The sequence below is a fragment of the Panthera onca genome, chromosome D2, assembly GCF_046562875.1.
Source record: "Panthera onca isolate mPanOnc1 chromosome D2, mPanOnc1 haplotype 2, whole genome shotgun sequence".
In the NCBI taxonomy this organism is placed as follows: Eukaryota; Metazoa; Chordata; class Mammalia; order Carnivora; family Felidae; genus Panthera; species Panthera onca.
The window spans coordinates 85511694-85539561 of NC_138349.1; the positions used below are offsets into that span (position 1 = coordinate 85511694).

The window sequence follows — 27868 nt, forward strand, 5'->3', positions numbered from 1 at the left end:
AAGAACACCCTACTAAAGAATGAATGCGTCAACCAGGCTATTAGAGAAGAATTTAAAAAATATATGGAAACAAACGAAAATGAAAATACAATAATCCAAATGCTTTGGGATGCAGTGAAGGCAGTCCTGAGAGGAAAATAAATTGCAATCCAGGCCTATATCAAGAAACAAGAAAAATCCCAAATACAAAATCTAACAGCACACCTAAAGGAAATAGAAGCAGAACAGCAAAGATACCCTAAACCAGCAGAAGAAGAGAAATAACAAAGATCAGACCAGAAATAAACAATACAGAATCTAAAAAAACTGTAGAGCAGATCAATGAAACCAAGAGTTGGTTTTTTGAAAAAATAAACAAAATTGATAAACCTCTAGCCAGGCTTCTCAAAAAGAAAAGGGAGATGACCCAAAGAGATAAAATCATGAATGAAAATGGAATGAATACAACCAATCCTTCAGAGATACAAGCAATTATCAGGGAGTACTATGAAAAATTATATGCCAACAAACTGGACAACCTGGAAGAAAGGGACAAATTCCTAAACACCCACACACTTCCCAAACTCAATCAGGAAGAAACAGAAAGCTTGAGCAGACCCGTAACCAGCGAAGAAATTGAATCAGTTATCAAAAACCTCCCAACAAATAAGAGTTCAGGACCAGATGGCTTCCCAGGGGAGTTCTACCAGACATTTAAAGCAGAGATAATACCTATCCTTCTCAAGCTATTCCAAAAAATAGAAAGCGAAGGAAAACTTCCAGACTCATTCTATGAAGCCAGTATTACTCTGATTCCTAAACCAGACAGAGACCCAGTAAAAAAAGAGAACTACAGGCCAATATCCCTGATGAATATGGATGCAAACATTCTCAATAAGATACTAGCAAATCAAATTCAACAGCATATAAAAAGAATTATTCACCATGATCAAGTGGGATTCATTCCTGGGCTGCAGGACTGGTTCAACATTCGCAAATCAATCAACGTGATACATCACATTAATAAAAGAAAAGATAAGAACCATATGATCCTGTCAGTCAATGCAGAAAAAGCATTTGACAAAATTCACCATCCTTTCTTAATGAAAACCCTTGAGAAAGTCGGGATAGAAGGAACATACTTAAACATCATAAAATCCATTTATGAAACCCCACAGCTAACATCATCCTCAATGGGGAAAAACTGAGAGCTTTTTCCCTGAGATCAGGAACACGACAGGGATGTCCACTCTCACTGCTATTGTTTAACATAGTGTGGGAAATTCTAGCATCAGCAATCAGACAACAAAAGGAAATCAAAGGCATCAAAATTGGCAAAGATGAAGTTAAGCTTTCGCTTTTTGCAGATGACATGATACTATACATGGAAAATCCCATAGACTCCACCAAAAGTCTGCTAGAACTGATACATGAATTTGGCAAAGTTGCAGGATACAAAATCAATGTACAGAAATCAGTTGCATTCCTATACACTAACAATGAAGCAACAGAAAGACAAATAAAGAAACTGATCCCATTCATGATTGCACCAAGAAGCATAAAATACCTAGGAATAAATCTAACCAAAGATGTAAAAGATCTGAATGCTGAAAACTATAGAAAGCTTATGAAGGAAATTGAAGAAGATAAAAAGAAACGGAAAAACATTCCATGCTCATGGGTTGGAAGAATAAATATTGTCAAAATGTCATTACTATCCAAAGCTATCTACACATTCAATGCAATCCCAATCAAAATTGCACCTGCATTCTTTCGAAACTAGAACAAGCAATCCTAAAATTCCTATGGAAACACAAAAGGCCCCGAATAGCCAAAGTACTTTTGAAGAAGACGGCCAAAGCAGGAGGCATCACAATCCCAGACTTTAGCCTCGACTACAAAGCTGTCATCATCAAGACAGCATGGTATTGGCACAAAAACAGACACGTAGACCAATGGAATAGAATAGAAACCCCAGAACTAGACCCACAAAAGTATGGCCAACTAATCTTTGACAAACCAGGAAAGAACATCCAATGGAAAAAAGACAGTCTCTTTAACAAATGGTGCTGGGAGAACTGGAAAGCAACATGCAGAAGGTTGGAACTAGACTACTGTTTCACACCATTCACAAAAATAAACTCAAAATGGATAAAGGACCTGAATGTGAGACAAGAAACCATCAAAACCCTAGAGGAGAAAACAGGAAAAGAGCTCTCTGACCTCAGCCATAGCAATTTCTTACTTGACACATCCCCGAAGACAAGGGAATTAAAAGCAAAAATGAACTATTGGGAACTCATGAAGATAAAAAGCTTCTGCACAGCAAAGGAAACAATCAACAAAACTAAAAGGCAACCAACGGAATGGGAAAAGATATTTGCAAATGACATATTGGACAAAGGGCTGGTATCCAAAATCTATAAAGAGCTCACCAAACTCCACACCCAAAAAACAAATAATCCAGTGAAGAAATGGGCAGAAAACATGAATAGACACTTCTCTAAAGAAGACATCCGGAGGGCCAACAGGCACATGAAAAGATGCTCAACGTCGCTCCTCATCAGGGAAATACAAATCAAAACCACACTCAGATATCACCTCATGCCAGTCAGAGTGGCCAAAATGAATAAATCAGGAGACTATAGATGCTGGCAGGGATGTGGAGAAACGGGAACCCTCTTGCACTGTTGGTAGGAATGCAAACTGGTGCAGCCGCTCTAGAGAACAGTGTGGAGGTTCTTCAAAAATTAAAAATAGATCTACCCTATGACCCAGTAATAGCACTGCTGGGAATTTACCCAAGGGATACAGGAGTGCTGATGCATAGGGGCACTTTTACCCCAATGTTTATAGCAGCACTCTCAACAATAGCCAAATTATGGAAAGAGCCTAAATGTCCATCAACTGATGAATGGATAAAGAAATTGTGGTTTGGGGCGCCTGGGTGGTTCAGTCGGTTAAGCGGCCGACTTCGGCTCAGGTCATGATCTCGCGATCCGTGGGTTCGAGCCCCGCATCGGGCTCTGTGCTGACAGCTCAGAGCCTGGAGCCTGTTTCAGATTCTGTGTCTCCCTCTCTCTGACCCTTCCCTGTTTATGCTCTGTCTCTCCCTGTCTCAAAAATAAAATAAAACATTAAAATAATTTTAAGAAATTGTGGTTTATATACACAATGGAGTACTACGTGGCAATGAGAAAGAATGAAATATGGCCTTTTGTAGCAACATGGATGGAACTGGAGAGTGTTATGCTAAGTGAAATAAGCCATACAGAGAAATATATGTATGAAACTTAACAGAAACCCATGGGGGAGGGGAAGGAAAAAAAAGAAGTTGGAGTGGGAGAGAGCTAAAGCATAAGAGACTGTTAAAAACTGAGAACAAACTGAGGGTTGATGGGGGAGAGGGAGGGGAGGGTGGGTGATAGGTATTGAAGAGGGCATCTTTTGGGATGAGCACTGGGTGTTGTATGGAAACCAATTTGACAATGAATTTCGTATATTAAAAAAAATAGAAACAAGAAGACATTACATCTGATATCTCAAAGGATCAGAAGAGACTACTATGAATAATTATGTCTCAACAAATTGGGCATACTGGAAGAAATGGACAAACTCCTAGAAATATACCATCTAACAGGACTGAATAATGAGGAAATAGAAAATCTGAACAGAATGATTACTAGCATGGAAATAGAATCAGTCATCAAAACCCTCCCAACAAATAAAAGTCCAGGACCAGATGGCTTTTCTGCTCTATCCTACCAAGCATTCAAAGACAAATGGAGATCAATCCATCTCAAACTCTTCCAAGATAGAAGGGGGAATTCTTTTAAACTCATTTTATGTGGACAGCATTACCCTGATATCAAAACTGGACAAAGATATGGCAAGAAAAGAAAATCATCAATAACTTCCAACTTGATGTCCAAAATAGGAGACTGTTTTGAAAAAGAATCTTGATTTATTCATCCAATGAAACACTATGCAGCCAGTAAAAATGATTATATATACATTCATTCACATGAAAGGAAGTATATTACAAATCACATTAAAAAAGGCTGAAACATCATACCCAGTGTGATACTATAAAGACACATGCCAACACATATATATGTTTGAAATAATATACAGCAGGATAAATATTAAATATTTTCCTTAGATGGAAAATAATGTTTGCACATATGATTTTTATTTTCTGATATGTGTGCCATAAGCTGATATTATTTTACTGTTAAATAAAATTAAAATTTCCAGTTGTGATTGGATTTGGACTGAAAACATGGGTTTACCACACTCCTTTACTAGCAGCAATAGTCTGTGCTTCACATAAAACAGATGGGCGCTGGGTTAAGAATTTTCAGAATAAACACCTTTAGACTTTGATGAATAAAGCCGTAAAAGTGTCATGGCGTCAGAGAAAGCAATTCACAAGAATTTAAAAAATTCAAAGATTAATATAGGACATAGTAAGCTGCATTGAAGCAAGAGCTTATACTGAGATTTATTTTTTCCGAGTCACATGGAGATCACTTTCTATTATGGAAAACGTGGCAGGCATCTAATGGCTCAGGAAAGCATTAGGACCACAGCCAGTTACTCTAGTGGGCTGCTATATGAAAGTATAGATATGAAAGTACAGCCAACAACTCCTTTTCTTGCTTCTGTTTACAATTACTGATTTTGAGATGTAAAACCCTCTTAACAATTTAAGAGTAAGAAAAGTAGGAAGATGCTTTCCCAAGGCAAAACCTATAACCTGGGGTCTAGGTAACCTTGGTAGTTACTGAAACTCTTGAATTTGGTGGCAATTCATTCATGTGCAAATAAACTTTTTCTTGAGAAATGAGTCCATAGATTTGATGGTAATCCTAAGTGCTCTATCTCCCCAAAATGAAGACTTAATAACAAATCCATCAATGAAAGATTGATTTCAGCCTATCATTATTTCCTTGACTCATCAAAACTTAGTAACCAGCAATACAGTGAGCCTCCAAGGAAATAGTTCTTTTTGTTTTTTAAGTTTATTTATTTATTTTGGGGGGTGGGGGGAGAGGATTCAAAGCTACTAGCACAGAGCCTGATGTGGGGCTTTACTCATAAACCGTGAGTCATAACCTGAGATGAAGTCTGTTGTTTAACCAGCTGAGACACATGGGTGCCCAAGAAAATATTTCTTAATGACACAATTCATTTCTGTTATATTATAAAGATTTGGCAGGGTTTTTTTTTTTTATATCAAACTATTCTCTTCCCCTTTCATGGTCACTCTTTAACTCGATGGCCCCCATTACCAGCTAGCAGGTTGACACTACACACTGTTACTCTTATTCTTACACTTCTTACTTCTTCCACATTTCTCTTTTTACTATGTTTACACTTAGACTTCTGATGCTTCGCTTAAATCCATCTCGCACATTTATCCAAGAAGAATTACCTGACACCAAAGACCAATTGTTGGGCAGCATGGCGAACTAGTTAATTAGCTGCGTGGACTTAGACTCTCTTCACCTAAACACAGCACACTAGAGCAGCAGGCGAGTAAAATATACAACAACAACATACCAGAAAAGAACAAGCCAGCAAAAACCATGGAAAGCTAACATGAGATAGATAATCTTTTCTTTCTTTAAGAAAGACTTTCAAAAAGCAAAAGCCATAGGGGCGCCTGGGTGGCTCAGTTGATTAAGCATCCGACTCCGGCTTAGGTCATGATCTCACAGTCAGTAGGTTTGAGTCCCACGTCGGGCTCTGTGGTGACAGCTTGAAGCTTGGAGCCTGCTTCCAATTCTGCTCACTGGCTCTCTCTCTCTCTCTCTCTCTCTGCCCCTACCCTGCTCATGCTCTGTCTCTCTCTCTCTCAAAAATAAATAAACGTTATTTTTTTTTAAAGCAAAAGCCATCTATAATCTACAAGGTCCACAGAAAATAAAAAATGCAAAGAGGGCATGATATCAGAATAAAATGAACACACTTAGCTTTGGAGACAAAAATAAATAAACAAAATCACCCCATTGTTTTATTATTCTCATTTCACCACAGGCAAGTGCTAAATGTTAAAGACTCACTGGTTCAAAATCTACTGCACAGATTATGGGAAAAAAAATTGAATTAGCAAAACTTTAAGAGTCCTTCCGCCTCTAAAATCCAAAGATTCTGTAAAGCATCTGTAATCAGCAAACTCTAAAAAATACTACATTGAAAGTACATACTGTATTTAGTGAACCTAACCTTGACCTCATATGTACTATCATCATGTCTTTTACTTATTTCTTCCCATTATTTCAATGAATTTGTTTGCCAAGTTGCTAATATGTCGCACCTACGTGAGCATATGTTTTGCTTTTCGTTTATAGATGTTCCTCTGCAATATTCATTTCACACTTAATATTCTTTAGATGTTCTAATCTGCATCTTTAGATAATTCAGGTAAGTATCCACTGACAACACTTTAATTTAGGAAATACCTTGGCAAGTTTAACTTGACCATACCATTCCTAGTCCAAAGAACATTTTAAGTAGGTGGAAATTAGCTTTATTATCGTGTTTAAAAAATGAAAATAGCCTGGGGCACTTGGGTGGCTCATTTGGTTAAGCATCTGAATCCTGATTTTCGCTCAGGTAATGATCTCACAGTTCATGGGATTGAGCCCCACATTGGGCTGTGTGCTGAGAGTATAGATCCTGTTTGGGATTCTCTCTCTCTGCCCCTCCCCTGCTTGTGTTTCCCTCTCTCTCTCTCTCTCTCTCTCTCTTGCTTGCTCTGTCCCTCAAAAATAAATAAATAAACCAAAATAAATAAATAAATCAGCCCAGATGAACACATAAACTGTATTCAGTCACATTTTTTGCAATCATTACTTTTAAGTCAAACAATTTTAAGTGTATTCCCACGGTACTGTTTCAGTTGAGCCAATGTCCAATAAATGCTGCCCTTATTAGAAATAAAAAATAACACTAGGGAAGCAGATACTTTTTTCTGAAGGTAAAGGCAATCTTTAGTAAGTAATTAAATAATGTTTTAGGTTGGAGACACAGAACACCATTTATTTATACTGAAGTATATCCTTTGTCTCTACTCATTCACTCTAGAACTTGTGCTTTTAATATCACATGAAAAAAATGGTGTCAAAAAGAAAGTAATTTGCCAGTAAACTAGTAAATTATTATACTTAGGTAGTAGGTGATTTTAAGAAAAGGAAACCGTATAAAATAACAGTGGTCTAGATGAGTATTCTAGAATTCTCCTAACAGGTTACATAATGAAATCCATGTGACATGGATGTGAATGCCCCTAATGAAGGCCAGGAAAGGGAGCCTGTATGGTCGCAGTTGGGGGCACTGGTGCAGCCTGGGTGCCATTATCCACACTACTGTCACAAAAGTTATGACTTAGGAAGTAAATTAAGCTACGATAATAGATAATAATGGTTCCCATTCCATTTTATACTCTCATAGCCGCCCGGCCAAAATTGCAAAGTGTGGGGTATAAACAGCAGTCAGTAGGGGGTGGTGGGGGACCGGGGGCAGCATCCAGGCTGACTTTTTCCCCCATGTTGAGCCTGACAGTGTCACTCATACTGTCCACTGCCACCGGTGCTTCACATCTGCTCAGTCAGCTGCGTGTGGGGCCCCCAAGTGGACAAAGACAACCCATCCTGCCCTATACCCTCCCACCCACCCCCTGACCGCAGAGCTCTAAGACTCCAAATTTTAGACATGAACTACGTCAGGGGTCATCCACTCCACACACTGTATTGTAGAGCGGATCATAAATCTGAGTGATGCAGGGAGATGATTCAGGTTCATTACGCTGAGGGTCTGACATTTGGATTTCATGACCTGGAACTTTGGGAGTACACACATGTTTAGATGTACTCCCAAGGTCCTGCACAATTACTGTCGTGCACGCCCGGCCACATGCACGCACACGCACACTCATCTCTGCACTCAACACTTAGAAGCCTACATAAATCTACCCAAGTCTTCCCACTTTTTCGGAAATGAGACATTCAGCAGCTTTGGTAGCTGAGCTATTCTTCATGACACAATACGTAGGTCAGGCTGCCTTACTGCTTAGGTCACAGCTGGACTGGCACATCGCTAGGAAACTCACGCTCACCTTCTTTTGATTTTTCCCCAGCCCTACACGCACACGGCCACAAACCCACCCCTCACCCCGTGCTCACTCCTAGTGACGGCAGCCCCTGTGCTCTTCCTGTCACTCTGCATCCTCAAGCAACACCTGCTGCACGCCCACACTCTGGCGTGGGCCCTCGCTCTGCCTCCCCTGCTCTTCCAAAGTCACCACTCCTTTGTGTGAACATCTACCCTCCACGCGTTCCTGGGGGTCAGAGGGAAATACAATCATTCTCCCAGACACAGATGGCCCCTCCCCTTCTTATTCTTCCTTCAAGGAGTTAAACAAATGTTTTTGTTGATAAGCACAGAAAAGAATCTCAAATCATATAAAGAAAGTCCGAGATCATCCTCAACAAACACATGCAGTGATGAAAACTATAGTAAGGTTGTAACACAGGGACAAAAGGAAAAAAGAGTCACTAACGTCTCTATCCAGAACTCTGCCCGTGCTGTTCAGGAAGAGCATTTGCTTGACGGGGTCCAGCAACACCCAGTAATCCACATTGTCCTTTAAGGAAAGTTCGATGGTGGGGTCTGGTCCTCCCGCAGTCCCTTTGATCAGCATGTTATCCACCAGAATCGTACCTGTGGGCCAGAGACAGTTATTTGAAGACATATTCTACTCGTACAGCATCTTTAACAAGATCATACGCTTAAATGCCAGCTGACTGGCAAGTCTGTTTTAAAGCAAAAAACATCCAACGTAACATCTGGCATGATACAGAAGACGTCCTGTTTCAAAAGGGTGAAAATCACCTTTATTCCACTATTTATAAATGATGTTTATTTGGAGATGAGGGTGGCAGGCAGAGATTCAGCCACTTGGTGAGTTTCATCATCTATTTCTTGTTTCCCTTTGGACAACTTAAACCTGCTCCCCTCCCTGTCCATCGCTTCTCACAGGAGCCATCACTGGGTTTCACCCTGAACAAAAGGAGATCCTGAAGTAACAGAGGCTGATACTTCAGTTCACTCAGTAAGACTTCCGATATGAAAAGAGATGTCCTGAAAATAAGAGAGAGGAAGAAAAGGAAGAGATAAAGAAGTAGCAGGGTCTCCCATGGTGAGAACTGCTTCTTTCTTCTTTCATCTTAGAGCAAATCCATAAAACATAAATCTCAATGTGAAAGTCAAAAGTAGTGTGCAGACCCATGACTGAGTCCATTCTTCTTTAAGACACGTCTGGGGTGCTTGACCAGAACAACATGCTAGTCCAATGTGGCATTGTGATGCTTGCTTTCTTATTATCCTTTCGGCAGGCTAAATTGTGGACATTTGTTGGATGAGTTGAAAAGACAGGACATCTCCAATCTTCCCTATTTTGTTAAAGATTCCATGCATTTTACAAGTTGGATGCAAACAGCACTGATGCAATTCAAATCCCATTCTGCACCCCCCCGCCCACACACACACCAACAATCCCTTTGCCAAAGAGTAGTGCACTATAGCTTAGGGCAATCATTTTCAGCCCATCCATTTTATTAAAATTATGGCATCTAGAAAAGATGTGGCTATGCAAATAAAAATGTACCCCCGAAAAACATTAGAATAAATGGAATATCTACAGAACCCATTGCCTCAGGATAACACACAATAATATATAGATAATCCATAAATATAAATCTAGCTTGAATAATAATGCAAAATGTGACAGCTGCATTTTCTTAAGGCCCAAATGTTATATCATTGTATAGTTACAAATAAAGGGGGCGGTCTCTTTGGAAGATTTTCTCAGCAAATTAATAGTAATAGTAATAGTAATAATAACAATAGTAATAGCTGTAATATTTCTTTATAACATTATTATCAGTCAGTTTTACCTGCCTAGGGAATGTTGAAAGGAACAATTGTTCTTCTGTAACAATAAATCTGAATAATGATTAAACACACACACACAAATGCATGTCTAAGTGAAGATTATTTCCTTCTACTTTTTCCACATACTAGTACACATAGATATAAAAATTGAGTGAAAGTGATTCTTCTATTTTTTTTTTTTTGAAATGGCAAATGACTAGCTACAGATAATACATCCAAAAGTACAGTCTGACAATGATGGCATTTTCTTTTCTTTTTTTTAAGTTTATTTATCTTGAGCAAAAGAAAAGAGTGCTAGGGGTGGAGTGGCAGAGAGAGAGGGAGGGAGAAAATCCCAAGTAGGCTTTATGCTGTCAGCCTAGAGCACTACAAGGGGCTCGAATCCATGAACTGTGAGATCATGACCTGAGCAGAAATCAAGAGTCAGACACTCAAATGATTGAGCCACCCAGGGGTCCCAATGATGGCATTTTCTGACCTAGTAATATGTTCAAGGCTCAAGTACACACTTATTTACAAATAATTCATATAACTAACACTTAAAAATTATGTGGTAAGTACTGTCAATATTAGGGAAGTCAATGGGATTCTATTTTCTGTTTAAATAAAATAAAAATAGAGAGGGAGGCAAACCATAAGAGATACAATGGAGTATTACTAGGCAATCAAAAAGAATGTAATCTTGGCATTTGCAAAAACGTGGATGGAACTAGAGTGTATTATGCTAAGTGAAATCAGTCATAGAAAGACAAATATCATATGATTTCATACATATGTGGAATTTAAGATACAATACAGATGAACATAGGGGAAGGGAAGTAAAAATAATATAAAAACAGGGAGGGAGGCAAGTCATAAGAGACTCAAATACAGACAACAAACAGGGTTGCTGGAGGGCAGGTGGGTGAGGGATGGGCCAAATGGGTGATGGGTATTAAGGAGGGCACTTTTTGGGATGAACACCGGGTGTTACATGTAAGTGATGAATCACTGGGTTCTACTCCATTTTTTATTAATTGTTTTAAATCTTTATTTATTTTTGAGAGAGAGAGAATGAATGAATGAATGAATGAGTGGGGGAGGGGCAGAGACAGAGGGAGACACAGAATCCAAAGCAGGCTCCAGGCTCTGAGCTGTCATCACAGAGCCCAACACAGAGCTTGAATCCCCAAACTGTGAGATCATGACCTGAGCTGAAGGCGGACACATAACCAACCGAGCCACCCAGGTGCCCCTACTCCTGAAACTAATACTACACTGTATGTGAACTAACTTGGGTTTAGATAAATAAAAATAAATAAACAAAGGAATGTACAATAGCAGGTGAACTAACAGGAGGTTTATGCCTTGACTCACCCATGCATCACTGCAGGGGCAGCAGCGTCTGAAGGCACGGGGACACACCATGGGGACACGTGGAAGGATGGGGCAGTGAGCTCCCCTTTACGGTCCAAATGGGTTGTAACCAGAGGAAGGTGTAATCATTATGTTAATGACAATTCACACAGTGAAACTAAAACAACGTATCTGGACTTATACTTTATTTAATTTTTTTTTTTTAAATTTTCATGGAGAAAATCTAACTGTTTTCTTGCTTCCTTGTCAGCTCTGTGGTTTTGGTGACTGGGACTCATCAGTAACTGGTCCTAGTGCTGGTATGGCGACAGAAGAAGAGCTTCTCTTTCACCAGAATATGCCTTCATGTTGCCAAAATCTCTCAATACTTTCACAAGCCATGTTACCTTGCAGCAAAAGTTTGGAGAACCAGAGAGAATGGAGCATGGCTGAAGGAGGCATGACACAAAGGGCAATATTTTTCAAAAGGAGGAGGAGGAGGACGAGGACCAGGATGAGGATGAGGATGAGGATGAGGACGAGGACGAGGACGAGGACGAGGACGAGGACGAGGACGAGGAGGAAGGGGAAGAAAGAAAGAAGAAGCAGGAAGCAGGAAGCAGGAAGCAGGAAGCAGAAGAAGGAGGAGGGAGAGAAAGAAAAGAAAAAATGAATGCATAAATCAGGAAGGAGGAGGAGGAGGAGAAGGGGTGGGAGAGGGGAGGAGGAGGAAAAAGAAGAATGTAGGTATTCCTTCTGGTTTTCCCAGAGAGCCTCGTCTTCTACCTCCTCCCAGTAGAGCAGGGGACTTGTGGCCCAGGGTTATGGAAGGTCTGTCTGCAACCTGGTGGTGGGGACTACACTTGCCACAGGTCAGGGTGTGAGCCTGGGCATCTGGGTACTGAGACAAGGCTGGCCAACAGCTGTCTGGCAGGAAATCTGGGCATTTGGGGAGAGCATGGTAACTTTGCCTCCTCTCTTGTTCTGCAAGCTTCCACCTTTTCCAGTAAAACCTTCCTTTTAACCCCTCCTGTGTGATGCTGAAAATCTATTCCTACCCCTGACTCCATCTGGAATATAAAGACACAGATACATGACAAAGAAAAGGGTAGGATACATAATGCAGCACTGATTAAGGAAGCTGGATGGCTCTATTACCAGAGAGCAGACCAGAACAAAGGCTATTATTACAGGTGATGAGACATACTGCATCAAAGTAGAGGGATCCATTGATCAACAGGTGTTAACCTGAAGAGATCTGTCTTGAAGAATATGTTAGGACCCAAGACAGGCTCCTCTTCTGTGAAATTTTCCTTTTGCAATAATAATAATAATAATAATAATAATAATAATAATAATAATAATAAAACAGTTGCAATCAGGAAAAAGGAATTAAACTTAGTTTGATATTCATGTCACAGAAGTTAAGAGAGCCTTCCCTGGAAGTGACAGAATCCAGTCCTGGGTCCACCACTTGCCAACTGTGTGAAGGTGGCTGGATTACTTAACCCCACTCACCTTCAATTTCTCTTTTTATAAAATCAGGACGAAAGCAGGACAGATAGTTCTATAATGCTGTATGTACGTAACTGAAAGACACACGTATTCTTGTATCCAGAGCACTAACAGAAACCAAAGTAGTCGAAAATCAATAAAAACACTAGAACAGTTAAATACTTAATGGTATTTTCACAAAACATCATGGCCTATGTTTGCCAAACTTAAACCCTGGGGTCTGTGTTCCTTCCTTCAAAAAGTAAGTATTGAGGGTGATTTGCTACTAGGTAGAGACCTTTTTCATCCAAAGTAGAAACTTGGTTGGGTGTTTAGCTTCCTTCATGAATCTATTATTCTAATTCAGAAAAAAATAACTCTGCAGTCACTTCATCTATATCTATAACTTCTCCAAGCAGACATATCTATCAGGTGTAGATGCTAATTCAGGTTCTACTTGTACTAAATAAAGGGACTGCAGATTTTCAGCTTTGTTCTTAAGATCTTCTCACAAGTCTTTCTTCTTAAGTATGGAAAAAGCTTGTCCAGAATATTTCAAAACATAAACATATTATAAAGTAACTTATGCATCAATACAATTTCCTTGTTATACCAATGCCATTCACTACTTACTGATGTGCATAATGTAAGTGTATCAAAGAAGAGCCTATTGGGTTCCTGGATGACTGAACCGGATAATACAGGCAAAGCACTGATTGCTATCCCTCATACAGAAGAAGGACTTGAGCATTTGTAATTATGGTTACTGCTGTTGATGCCATTAACACCATTTTGAAAGAGAAATGACCCGAAGCTAAAGCAAAGTGATTTATTTTACGTCCCAGTGTTCTTTACTAACCAAGTCTACTGTTCATTTCACAAAGCTAGGATTATCATGTTTGGTCAACACACAGACATGGCGGCAGTCTGGAAGAATTTTTATGGACTCTGAAGATTTGAGTCCCAAATAATTATTCTGGGAAGTTAGAAGGTAGAAAGAGAATCCTTTCTGTAGATAAAGGTGTAGACAGAACCTCTTGATCCAACTGATGGGCAATGTGTTTGGGCCTACTATTTTGAGGGGGTGGTACCCACTCTTTCCACTTCCTAACTGCAGACAATTCTGATTTTTTCTCATAGGAACTCAGATTAGATTTGATGGCAAAAAAAGGTCTTACTTCACAAATTCATACTAATAGTGATCTTCAGACTGAACACTATTTTCCTATCCCCAGAACATGTTTAATTTGATAGGAACTAAAATCGAAAACACCTGTATTATAGTAACAAAATATATATTTATATTATATTCATATATATTTACATTATTATCTGATTTTGTATATTATATATCATTTTATATTATTTTATATTACATTATTCATATTGTATTATATATTATATGTAACTATACATATTAAATATATAATATTTATATTATATTATTTTATATCACTATATATCATTTTATAGTGCATTATATATTATATCTATATTTAGATTAACTACATATATTTATCTATACTTTATATAGCATAAATAAAATTTGGATAGTTAATGTTTTTCCTGTGAAAGTCATTTGCTTCTTTAAATAGGCAGTTATACCACAAGTGAATTACTCTCTAAAAATGCCACGGGGGTGGCAGTGGGAGGGGGTCCATTGCCTTTCTAATTAACCTAATTCAATGAAGCTGAAAAAGTAAGTTCTACAGGGAGACAGAGTAATAGCCTGTTTGGGTTCATTCCAAACATTAAAAAAAAGAAAATCACTCTGTGCACAGAAACCACTTGTTGCTATGAAACAATTAATTATTCAAGATATATAACCAACATGGGTTGCATAAAATCTCTTGCAACAATCTTTGCCCAGTTTAAGCCAATTGGAAGAATGCTCAGCTACATGATCTACCTGAAAGAATCCATTGCATGTTACTCCCTGCAAATGAAAACATAAACAAAGCTCCCAAATGTGTATTATTTGATCAAAACAAATTTGAAATTGGGGCACCTGGGTGGCTCAGCTGGTTAAGCATCTGACTCTTATTTCAGTTGAGGTCATGATCTCATGGTTTGTGGGTTCAAGCCCTGAGTCAGGCTCTGCACTGACAGCATAAAGCCTGCTTGGGATATTCTCTCTCTCTCTCTCTCTCTCTCTCTCTCAAAAAAAAAAAAAAAAAAAAAAAAAAGGAAAAGAAGAAAATGAAAATGTAGCTATCTGTAGTTTTTCAGTGAGGTTAACCAGTAAGCATGCCCATGATATAGTTGTTATTGAGTAAAATCTAGATTACAAGATTCACAGGCTAAGGGAGTTTCTTCTCATGCTCAAATCTGCTTCTTTGTCAAGACTTTCTAGGACTTTCCTGGAAGTAGTCTGTCTACTTTAATTTTTTTCACACTTCTCGGTTTACGGTTCTATAAAGTATACATTTCAGCTAAGAATATGTTCTTATAGCTAGATAGCTACTTGATAAACTCCTTCAGGGAAAGAAACACATGAGTATTCAACAACTTCATACAAAACATAGATTTTGATTGGGCTAGGATTTGTATATTAAGGATATATTAACCACACACAATATATGCTAAAGATTGAAAATGATACCAATCAAGTCAACAGCGGTTAAACTTACAAAATTACAAGTACACTGCTTTGCAAAGTGACCTTGGTCTTTTAATTTATATTTTATTCACCTCAAAAGAACAAACCATTGCCAAATGGGCAGCTTTGTTCAAGTGCACTTCACTCACATTACTTGAGGGACGAGACCTTTTACTTACATGTGATTCCTATTTCATAATGGTCAATAGTGATCCCACAAGCATGACACGGACATACAATTATAAAACTTCAGGAATGAGATAGTTTTTTTTTCCTTCTATCTTTCATTCTTTCCTTAGAAATTAATATGAATACCTGGCCCTCTAGACAATTGCTAGTATCTGTATTCTGGTGTGAATAAAGTATTAAGCAAATACATATGTATTATACATATTGGTGTAGAAGGTATGTTAGGCAGGTTTATTTTGTTTATACGTCACTTATACAACTAAAAATAGAATCACAGAATTTTAACCTATCCTACCATCCACCCCCTGGGTTCCCCTCCTGAGACCAATACTACACTGTATGTTAAGTAAATGAATTGAAAGAAAGAAAGAAAGAAAGAAAGAAAGAAAGAAAGAAAGACAAGACAGAATCATAGAATTTTAGAAACAGAAGAGACCCTGCCATTTCATCATAATTTTTCATGAATAAAATGAAGCTGACCTTCTGGTTTCTCCACGTCTTTATCCCAAGCCCTGAAAATGCCCTGACCGAGGCGGTGTAGCTCATAAACACATACCCAGGACTGAACCCCAGTTTTCCAGCTTTATTAGTTCACAATTTAGATCTCCTTTCTCTATGTCTTGCTATCACACTGGAAACATGTAAACTTTAAAAAAAAAATGTGAAATGATAAAAACCTTGGAAATTTTGTTTTGGGATCATGGGAAACCCACACAGAGATCCTGTCAGGGCATAGATGGATTATGTGGAATTCTGTACCCTTTTATTTTCTTGACAAAACGTAAAGGGTCAAAACGGAAATAATTCTAAAGTAAAATATAGGGAGCATGGTACCATGCAATCAATGAACGGACCCTAGAACTAGTTTTTCCAGATTATACATAGGTATAGATATAGCCTTTGACCTTATAGCTTACCACTCATCAAAGAGAATAAATAGCTGGCATTAAGGGATAGCCCAATAAATCGCCCGCTGAGACTGGGAGCATTAGTTTAATTAGTTTATTAATTAAACTAATTTTAGTTTATTTAGTTTATTTATTATTTATTTATTATTTATCATTTATTTATTATTAATTATTATTATTATTTATTATTTGTTTATTTATTAAACTAATATTTAGTTTATTAGTTAAATTAGTTTATTAGTTTAATAAGTGACACACTGGGGGCACCTGGGTGTCTCGGTTGCTTGGGCATCCAACTCTCGATTTCAGCTCAGGTCATGATCTCGCAGTTCGTGAGTTTGAGTCCTGAGTTGGGCTCTGCACTGACGGCATGAAGCCTGTTTGGGATCCCCTCCCTCCTTCTCTCTCTGTCCCTCCCCCACTCCTGCACTCTTGCTCTCTCAAAATAAATAAATAAGCTTAAAAAAAAAAGTGAACACACTAACCCAGAGTCCCTTGGAACAACCATGGTATATACTAATGTATAATTAATACACATTAATGAATATATATTATCATGAGGAATAATGTATGTAAGCAAAAGCACATTGTTACTCAATGAATAATACTGTTCACCCTGTTGCCACTGGGAGTTTATATAGACTAAAGCATGTGAAAGGACTTATTCATTTTGTTTCATTTTGTTTTGTGGCTAATTGGAAATATTAGCCACCATGTTTTAAAATAAAATATCACTTTTTTTTTTACAACTGCGATTAAAGAAGCACAGAATATACATAAAACAAGAAGGAGAAAACAAGAAGAAAACCATGCAGATGCAGAACATAAAATAAAAGGGTAGGAGGGGGCAACAGTTCATTCACTTATCACGGAGAATGTGTCACGAAGCAAAAGCCATTTCTTCCCAGCAAAAATAAAAGTGAACAAGAGAACAAGCCCAGAAGTCATACTACTGAGGTTAAAATGCTCACCAACATCTGCTTACGCTATCAGCTGGGCCAAATGGTAAAACATAGACTAAGTAAATTACAACGTACTCAATTCATGGACATACTGAAGTGATAAAGGTTCATACTCTTAGAATTCTGCAAGATCTTGTTACTTTCAGAACAACAAGTTGATGCAGTTGAAGAGACAGACTATACAATTTTTAAGTGTGATGATTATAAAAAGGTAGTTTAAACGTGAGCCACATCTCTAGTCCCACCCACCATTGGAAAAACCATGGACTCATCAAGCACTTGCTCACAAAAAAATCTATTTGGTTGAAGTTAGAGAAACAAAAATCACTGAAGATACTCTTTTAAAATGTGTATTAGAGATTGAGTGCTTTAAAAAGATATAAGCTAAGATGTTCTTCAAGAGGATCAATATTTTATCCTGGTCTCCATTACAATCATTTAGAAACCCTGAATCCTGAATTGTTCTCCAACTCTCCAACAATAAATCAAATCTCCAGCAAGATAAGGATACCACTTTTTTTAATTTTTTTTTTGCCAAAACATCACTTGAGGATGTGCATGTGCTTTCTCCTTTGAAACTGCAGCTGCAGGAAGCTTTCACCAGTCTTAGCTGATTTAAAAACATAAAAGAGAGGAGGAGCCAAGATGACTGAACAGCATGGAAGTTTTTTGTGTGTCTCGCGCCCATGAAATCCAGCCAGACCAACACTAAACCATCCTACACACCTAGAAAACTGACTGGAGGATTAACACAACAATCTGCACAACCTGAACCACAGAATTCAGCAGGTACACGGTGCTGAGAGGTGAACCTGGGGAGAGAGAACCCCACGGCATACAAGGAGCCACTTTTGCAGGAGGAGAGAGGAGGGAGACTGGGGGGGGGGGGGTGGGGTGTGAGAATATGGGAAAAGCACCCATCCCCAAAAGCAGCTGGAGAGAAAGTGGAAAATTGGAAACAGCTGCAGGGACTAAACAAAAAGGCAGAAAGGAGAAAGGAGAGGGTTTCAATTCCATTAAGACTGTAAACAAGGGGGACGCAAAGGCTGCAACTCCGCAGCTCCCTACCTGGCGGTGCTCTGAGGGGAAGGGCGAATCCCCAGGAGCAGAATGGGGTCCGGGAGGTTCTCGGGCCACACGGGGAAAAGCGGTTCCACTGCTGGAAGGACATTTGCTGGAGACTGTTGAAGCCCCCTGGTCCCGGCAGACCCCAGAAAACGGCCACATTCGCTGGGGCTGGAACAAGCACCCTCGTTAAGGGTGAAGCCTGGTGCCAGATGCGTGTTGTGAGTTTCCATCATCCCTGAAACACTGCTGCTACCCTGTCTCGCGAACTTTTTCTGGGGTGGCCTGGCACCCGGCCGCAGTCTCGGGCAACGGCAGCAGCAGGGTCCCGCAAGCGTTCCTGGGTGCGGCCGACACTCGGCCATTGCTCATTCGGCCATTGCTGGGTGAGACCCTCCCGCAGAGGGCAGAAGGGGTCAAGGCCGCCGTCCTTCAGAAGTAAGGGGCCGGGGAAAACAGCCGCGTCTGAGACAGAACTCGGGAGAGAGGTACTGCCTGGGGCCTGGTCACGGACAGTGAGAAAGCGGGGCGTGGCCAAGGGCTGAAGACAGAGAGCAGACCGGGTGGGCGGCTGACGCCATTTGCACCTCTGCCGCGCATGCGCATACGCACCCAAGAGCGCCGCAACACTCCACCCCAGAAGGCGAGCAGCGCCATCTGGTGGAGGACGGAGCCATTACACTGAGCCCCGCCCAACTGGGCCAACCTCCCTCCTTGAACACAAGTCTCACCACCGGCTCAGTTTATGGACTATAAAGCGCTTCAGAGACTGACTTCCGGGGGAAAACGAAGTGATGTCAGTCCTATTTCAATCTGTTAGCAGGTCCATCTCTTAAATTGTCTTTTTTTTCTCTTTTTCACTTCTTTTCTTTTTCTTGAATACAGAAATAAAAAAATTATTTTCAAGTTTTATTAAAAATAATTTTTAAAAAAATTTTACTATATATTTTTATATATTTATATTATATATATTTTATATATTTATATATATTTTTATGTATATATTTTTTACTATACATATACTATATATATACTATATATATTATATATATATTTTTTACTTTTGTGTAAATTTTTTCAAATTCTGTCTTCCATCATTTGATTTTAGTCTACATCAGTGTATTCACCTTTTCAAATTTTCAAACGATTTCCTTTTCTTTTCCTTTCTTTTTCATTTCTTTTTCTTGAATGCAGAAAAAGAAAAACTTCATTTTTACTTTGTTTCTTTTAAAAATATTTTAAAACTTTTTACTATATTTTTTGCTTTTATGTAATTTTTTTCAAATTCGATTTTACTTTCACCATTTTATCTTAGTCTACTATAGTGTAATAACTTTTTCAAATTTTCAAACGACTTTTTTTCTCTTTTTTCTCTTTTTTGCTTCTTTTCTGTTTCTTGAATACAGAAAGAGAAAAAATTTCATTTTTATTTTTAATTTTTATAAAAATATTTTTCTTTAATTTTTCTACTATATTCTGTACTTTTTTGTAAATTTTTTAAATTCTATTTTACTCCTATCATCTCATTTTAGTCTACTTCAGTGTATTCTTTTTTTTCAAATTCCCAAACGATTCCCCCCCCCTTTTTTTCCCTCTTATCTGTCAAACCACTTTCAACACCCAGACCAAAACACACTTAGGATCTAGGATCATTTATTAGTTTTGTGTGTGTGTGTGTATGTGTGTGTGTGTTTAATTTTTTAATTTTAATATTTTTTAATTTTAATTTTTTTAATTTTAATTTTTCTCCTTTCTCCCTTCAAAAGGATAAAACAAAGGAATTCACCCCAAAAGAAAGAGCACAAAGAAACAACAGCCAGCGATTTGACCAACACAGATACAAGCAAGATGTCTGAACAAGAATTTAGAATCATGATAATAAGAATACTAGCTGGAGTCGAAAATAGATTAGAATCCATTTCTGCAGAGATAAAAATAAAAAATAGAATGAAATTAAAAATATTGTAACTGAGCTGCAATTACAGATGGATGCAGCGGCGGCATGGATGAATGAGGCAGAACAGATAATCAGCAATATAGAGGACAAATATGTAGAGAATAACGAAGCAGAAAAAAAAGATGGAGATTAAGGCAAAAGAGCACGAGTTAAGAATCGGAGAAATCAGTGACTCATTAAAAAGGAACAACATCAGAATCATAAGGGTCCCAGAAGAGGAAGAGAGAGAAATAGGGATAGAAGGATGATGTGAGCAAATCATAGCAGAAATCTTAACCTTATGCCTTAAGGAGCTGGAAAAAGAACACCAAATAAAACCCAAAACCAGCAGAATACAGGAAATAACAAAGATTAGAGCAGAAATTAATGCTATCGAAACCAAAACAAAACAAAACAACAAAAAACAACAACAACAACAACAAAAACAACAACAAAAAAAACCACTAGAATAGATCAATGAAACCAGAAGCTGGTTCTTTGAAAGAATTAACAAAATTGATAAATCACTAGGCAGTTTGATCAAAAAGAAAAAGGAAAGGACTCTAATAAATAAAGTCAACAATGAAAGAGAAGACATCACAACCAACACAGCAGAAATAAAAACAATAATAAGAGAATAGTATGAGCAATTATATGCCAATAAAATGGGCAATCTTGAAAAAATGGACAAATTCCTAAAACATACACACTACAAAACTGAAACAGGAAGAAACAGACCCATAACCAGTAGGGAACTTGAATTAGTAATCAAAAATTAGTAATTAGTAATCAAAATTAGTAATCAAAAATTAGTAATCTGCCAAAAAACAAGAGTCCAGGGCCAGATGGCTTTCCAGGGGAATTCTACCAAACATATAAGGAAGGGTTAACATCTATTCTCTTGAAGGTGTTCCAAAAAATAGAAACAGAAGGAAAACTTCCAAACTGTTTCTATGAAGCCAGCATTACCTTGATTCCAAAACCAGATAGAGACCCCACTAAAAATGAGAACTATAGACCAATTTCCCTGATGAACATGGATGCAAAAATCCTCAACAAGATATTAGCCAACCGGATCCAACAACACATTAAAAAAAGTATTCACCATGACCAAGTGGGATTTATACCTGGGATGCGGGGCTGTTTCAATATTCAGAAAACAATTAACGTGATTCATCACATCAATAAAAGAAAGGACAAAAACCATATGATCCTCTCAATAGATGCAGAGAAAGCATTTGACAAAATACAGCACCCTTTCTTGATAAAATCCCTCAAGAAAATAGGGATAGAAGGAGCATACCTCGAGATCATAAAAGCCATATATGAACGACCCAACGCTAATATCATCCTCAATGGGGAAAAAAATGAGAGCTTTCCCCCGAGGTCAGGAACGAGACAGGGATGTCCACTCTCACCACCATTATTCAAGATAGTATTGGAAGTCTTAGCCTCTGCAATCAGACAACACAAAGAAATATAAGGCATCTGAATCGGCCAGGAGGAGGTCAAACTTTCTTTGCATATGACATGATACTGTATATGGAAAACCCAAAAGATTCCACCCAAAACCTGCTAGAATTGATTCATGAATTCGGCAAAGTTGCAGGATATAAAATCAACGCACAAAAATCGGTTGCATTCCTATACATCAACAATGAAGCAACAGGAAGAGAAATCAAGGAATCGATCCCATTTACAGTTGCACCAAAAACCATAAAATACCTAGGAATAAATCTAACCAAAAGGTGAAAAATCTATACACTGAAAACTATAGAAGGCTTATGAAAAAAATTGAAGAAGACACACAAAAAAAATGGAAAAAGATTCCATGTTCCTGGATAGGAAGGACAAATATTGTTAAAACGTCAATACTACCCAAAGCAATGTACATATTCAATGCAATCCCTATCAAAATAACACCAGCATTCTGCACAGAGCTAGAACAAATAGTCCTAAAATTTGTATGGAACCAGAAAAGACCCCAAATAGCCAAAGTAATCTTGAAAAAGAAAAGCAAAGCTGGAGGCATCACAATCCCAGACTTCAAGCTATACTACAAAGCTGTCATCATGAAGACAGTATGGTACTGGCACAAGAACAGACACTCAAATCAATGGAACAGAATAGAGAATCCAGAAATGGACTCACAAACGTATGGCCAACTAATCTTTGACAAAGCAGGAAAGAATATCCAATGGAATAAAGACAGTCTCTTCAGCAAGTGTTGCTGGGAAAACTGGACAGCGACATGCAGAAGAAGGAACCTGGACCACTTTCTTACACCAGACACAAAAATAAACTCAAAATGGATGAAAGACCTAAATGTAAGACAGGAAGCCATCAAAATCCTCGAGGAGACAGCAGGCAAAAACCCCTTTGATCTTGGCCGCAGCAACTTCTTACTCAACATGTCTCCGGAGGCAAGGGAAACAAAAACAAAAATGAACTATGGGGACCTCATCATAATAAAAAGCTTCTGCATAGCGAAGGAAACAATCAGCAAAACTAAAAGGCAACCAATAGAATGGGAGAAGATATTTGCAAATGACATTATCAGATAAAGGGTTAGTATCCAAAATCTATAAAGAACTTATCAAACTCAACACCCAAAAAACAAATAATCCAGTGAAGACCTGGGCAAAAGACACGAATAGACACTTCTTCAAAGAAGACATCCAGATGGCCAACTGACACATGAAAAAATGCTCAGCATCACTCATCATCTGGGAAATACAAATCAAAACCACAATGAGATACCACCTCACACCTGTCAGAATGGCTCACATTAACAACTCAGGCAACAACAGATGTTGGCGAGGATGCTGAGAAAGAGGATCTATTTTGCATTGTTGGTGGGAATGCAAGCTGGTGCAGCCACTCTGGAAAACAGTATGGAGGGTCCTCAAAAACTAAAAATAGAACTCCCCTACGACTCAGCAATTGCACTACTAGGCATTTATGCAAGGGATACAGGGATGCTGTTTTAAAGGGACACATGCACCCCAATACTTATAGCAGCACTATCAACAATAGCCAAAGTATGGAAAGAGCCCAAATGTCCATCGATGGATGAATGGATACAGAAGATGTGCTATATATATGTGTACACACACACACACACACACACACACATACACACACACAATGGAGTATTACTTGGCAATCAAAAAGAATGAAATCTTGCCATTTGCAAGTATGTGGATGGAACTGGAGGGTATTATGCTAAGTGAAATTAGAGAAAGACAAAAATCATATGACTTCACTCCTATGAGGACTTTAAGAGACAAAACAGATGAACATAAGGGAAGGGAAATAAAAATAATATAATAGGGAGAGGACAAAACAGAAGAGACTCAGAAATATGGTGAACAAACTGAGCGTTACAGGAGGGGTTGTGGGAGGGGGGATGGTCTGAATGGGTAAGTGGCACTAAGGAATCTACTCCTGAAATCATTGTTGCACTATATGCTAATTTGGATGTAAATTTTAAAAAATAAAAAGTAAATCAAGTTAATAATAAAAAATTAAAAGAGATGAGATGGAACTTTTTTTTTTGAAAGAGAGAGAGTGAGAGAGAGAGAGAGAAAGAGAGTGTGCAAGGGAAGGGGGCAGAGGGAGAGAGAGAATATTAAGTAGGCTCCATGCTCAGTGCTGAATGCAGAACGCTACATGAGGCTGGATCTTATAAGCCTGAGACCATGTCCTGAGCCAAAATCAAGAGTCTGATGCTTAACCGACTGAGCCACCCAGGTGCCCGAGATAGAGCTTTTAAACAGGACTTCAATATTTTAGAGAACTGCATTCAGTACATTTCTCAATGTGGTCAATCAGATTGGAAGTGTGACTTAGCCATCTAGGAAAAACTGTATTTAGGATGTCTGTCAACCCCTTTAGGTATTTGAAGAGTTTATTTGAATTTGTAATATAATTTAAAATATTTACAAGAGTTCAATTATTATAGATGACACGTACAATTCTTGGTATAGAAGAATTAAGTTTGTTAAACTTTTGAATTAATAGAAGTTTGATCAAAAAACAAATGAAGGTGTTTTCTCTGTTTTTCCTAGCTTCCTATGTTTATCACAAGAATGATATAATTTATAATTTGAGTCTAAGGTCAAATATGATTTTATTTGAAATGTACCACTTGAATAAATTTTAGTGAAGACCCAAGCAGTTTTCTCATGTACAGACATCCCCCTTGTTAAAAATTAAATAGGGGCGCATTGGTGGCTCAGTCCTTTGAGTGTTTGACTCCTGATCTCAGCTCAGGTCTTGACCTCAGGGTCATGAATTCAAGCCCTGATTGGGCTCCCCGCAGGAGGTAAAACCTATGCAATCAATCAATCAATCAATGCAAAAGCACCTCATTTAATATGGAATCACAGAAAGAGTTACATAAGAGGAGATGGTAAAATAAATGGGGGCAGAATTAATGGTAGTAATGAAACAATGAATCTAATTTCCAACTTCACTTATTTTTCTATATTTTCTGGGTTTCTGGTTGTTTCAAAAGGGATTTGTATTCTAGGCAGTAAGACAGGTCCTATCACAGTGTTCTCCCATTTCTAACCTCAGATGTAATGTGGAATATTTAAAATATTTTACTATGTAGAGGAATTTGTGCAATAAGGACATTGTTTTCTAGTACCTCTGGGAGACTCCTGAGTGGTCATAACTCTAAAGTTGAATCTGTTTTCTTACCTCCAAAATCATTCAAAGGAACATGCCATCAACAATAAGTGAGCTTCTTGTATGAGGAATTGGCATAAAGAATGAAAGAGGAGCGTCCTACAACTATACTAAATTTCAGTTAGAAAGACATCACAGGAGAATATTTTACTTCAATAGGTAATTCGCCCCTGGAAGCAACCAATTCATTGGAGGACATGTTTAGCCCATTTTGTGATCAAGAAAATTTTTGCTTTTTTATAGAAAAGAAGGAACATATTAAGACAGTAAATTCTGTCATTCTTTGTCACAATGTCTCTGCATAGAAAGTAAATAAGCTCTATTTTTATTCTTAGAGAGCCACAAATGCACTCAAATGACAATATATTTCTAGAAAAGACTACTTCTTAAAGTACTTTTCTCAACATGATCCTAATGACAGTAAAAAAAATCTGTAACAGGTGTAGGAAGATAGGTGCATCACATGAGAAGGTGATCAAACTAAACACATTTAATTTCATAGTCTTTATAACTACTAAAGACTAATGAAGTAAACTTACTAAGTCTTATCACTTTTCCATACTGTAGATAATTTCCTTTTTTAAAAATCAAATAAATCAAATTAACTGAACTTCTTTCAGATATTTTTAAAAGGTTATTTTATCTGCTCGGTTTCCATGATGAAATTTAGAGAAAAGCATTTTATTCACTGCAGAAGCTGTTTTAAAACCCCGAAACAGCACACACACAATCTGTTACTTGGCACTTTCTTATTTAAGGGGGAGGAAGCCCGTTGAACATGATCCAATATTAACCAGAGATTCACTTGAAAGTGTCCACTTTCTGTATCTAGTTTACTAGCACCACAAATAAAATTTGAAGTTGTACAAGCTTAATTAAGACTACAAGAAAACTATTATTTTGCATTTGCATTTCTTAATAACCTAGTGTTACTTTAACACCCAAGAAACTACGAATAGTCTCCTTTGCATAGGAAAAGGACTCTTCAATTAAAAATAAAACATCCCTCATGATGTTAAAAATCAAAGAGTGAAAGAATTAATTCATAACTTAAAATTACTTTCTTTTTTTTAATGTTTATCTGTGAGAGAGAGAGACATGGAGCATGAGTGGGGGAGGGGCACAGAGAGAGAGACAGAGAGAGAGAGAGAGAGAGAGAGAGAGAGAGAGAGAGAGAGAGAATCCGAAGCAGGCTCCAGGCTCCGAGCTATCAGCACAGAGCCCGATGCGGGGCTCGAACTCACCGACTGCGAGATCATGACCTGAGCCAAAGGCTCAACCAACCAAGTCTCCCAGGTGCCCCAGAATTGCTTTATTTCACAAAGTAGTAAGTTCACCAGGATTTATCTGGATCCTCGTGCTGTACCGTAGTGAGGATCGTACACAGCATAAATTTAAACCAAGCTTCCTGGGGTGGCTAGAGTTAACAAGTCTGTTTGGAAGAAAGCCGGCCAAGCCCCATGTGCCAGGCTGAGGGCCATAAGGACTCCCTGGATCCTGGTTGTGCAAACTCTTGTCTACGAGGAGTAGGGATGAGGCTCTCCTCACTGCCACACCTGTCACAGACCCCGTGGTTTGGTGAAGTGGGAAGAGAAGAGTCCCTGGGATCTGAGAGTGGATGTTTCCTTAGTACCTTCAATGAGACAGTTCAGATAAACAATAAGAGAGGCCCTGGTGGCTCAGTCTGTGCAAAGTCTGACTCTTGATCTTGGCTCAGGTCATGATCTCACAGTTCATGAGTTCAAGCCCCAGGTGGGCTCCTCCCTGACAGTGCAGAGCCTGCTTGGGAATCTCTTTCTCCTCTCTGTCTGCGCCTTCCTCCCTGCACTCTCTCTCTCTTTCTCTCTCAAATAAAAAACAAAAGTAAACAAGAATAAAGCTGATCATGGATGGATTGTCCTAGCAAAGCTAATAAACCACAAGTTTTGAAATTAAAATAGATTCCATAGTGCTAAGATTACCTAAATTATATTATTTGGTTATCACTTCGTTATTGCAAATTGCTTAAACAGTGCCTTCTGTCACACCTCAGCTTGGTAAACTACATGGGTTTTCTAATTCCTCTTCTGCTGTTTGTCAAACTTGTACGTGGGATATGCGGGGCCATCCTTGTAAGTAAAACCAACACGAACTATTTTGGTCTTTATTTCTTCAAGATAACTTTCATCACCATCCTTTGGTTAACTCTTACGGTCCTATTCAGAAAAGTGTCTTTTCGTGACAAAGAAGTCCAATAAATCATATTCGTCATCAACTTACTGAAGTTACGATAAATCTAATGCTAAGTAAATCTAATATGTTAATGTGTTAGTCAAGAAAAGCTTTCAATAATCATGTACACGATTATACACTTAGGCGGCAAAATGTGTTTTCTCCAAATCTGGGATAATTTTCGGCTATAGTTGGAAAATTAATCTCAAATCATCACACGCTGTGACACGGCCACACTGCATAAGATAGCACAGAGACCTCCCACTGGTCCATTCATGGGGACCACGAGTCCATTGTCACACTCAGCTGTCACAGCAAATTGCTGTAAGTTTGTAACAGCGGAGTCACAGGTCCTGCACGGCTCACACTTCGCATGTCAGAACAGTGAGGAACTTGGCAGCCCAGCACAGGCCTCCCATAGCTTCCTCTGCCGCATCAGAGCACAGCACAGGGTGGATGGACAAAGAGAACCTGGAAGCGAAAATGTGGGTTCTTCCTAAGAGGAAATGAGAAGCCAATAGGCTACCGTGTCATT

General features: G+C 38.5%; 1 protein-coding gene across 6 annotated transcripts in view; it reads right to left on the reverse strand.

Annotated features, from left to right (window-relative positions):
* Positions 1-27868, reverse strand: part of PCDH15 (protocadherin related 15) — a 1703323-nt gene that overhangs the window by 508934 nt on the left and 1166521 nt on the right. For all 6 annotated transcript variants that reach the window (XM_078434112.2, XM_078434113.2, XM_078434110.2 and 3 more), the window contains one exon: positions 8546-8706. In XM_078434112.2, the coding sequence (XP_078290238.2) occupies positions 8546-8706 (161 nt within the window). The remainder of the gene's footprint in view (positions 1-8545; positions 8707-27868) is intronic.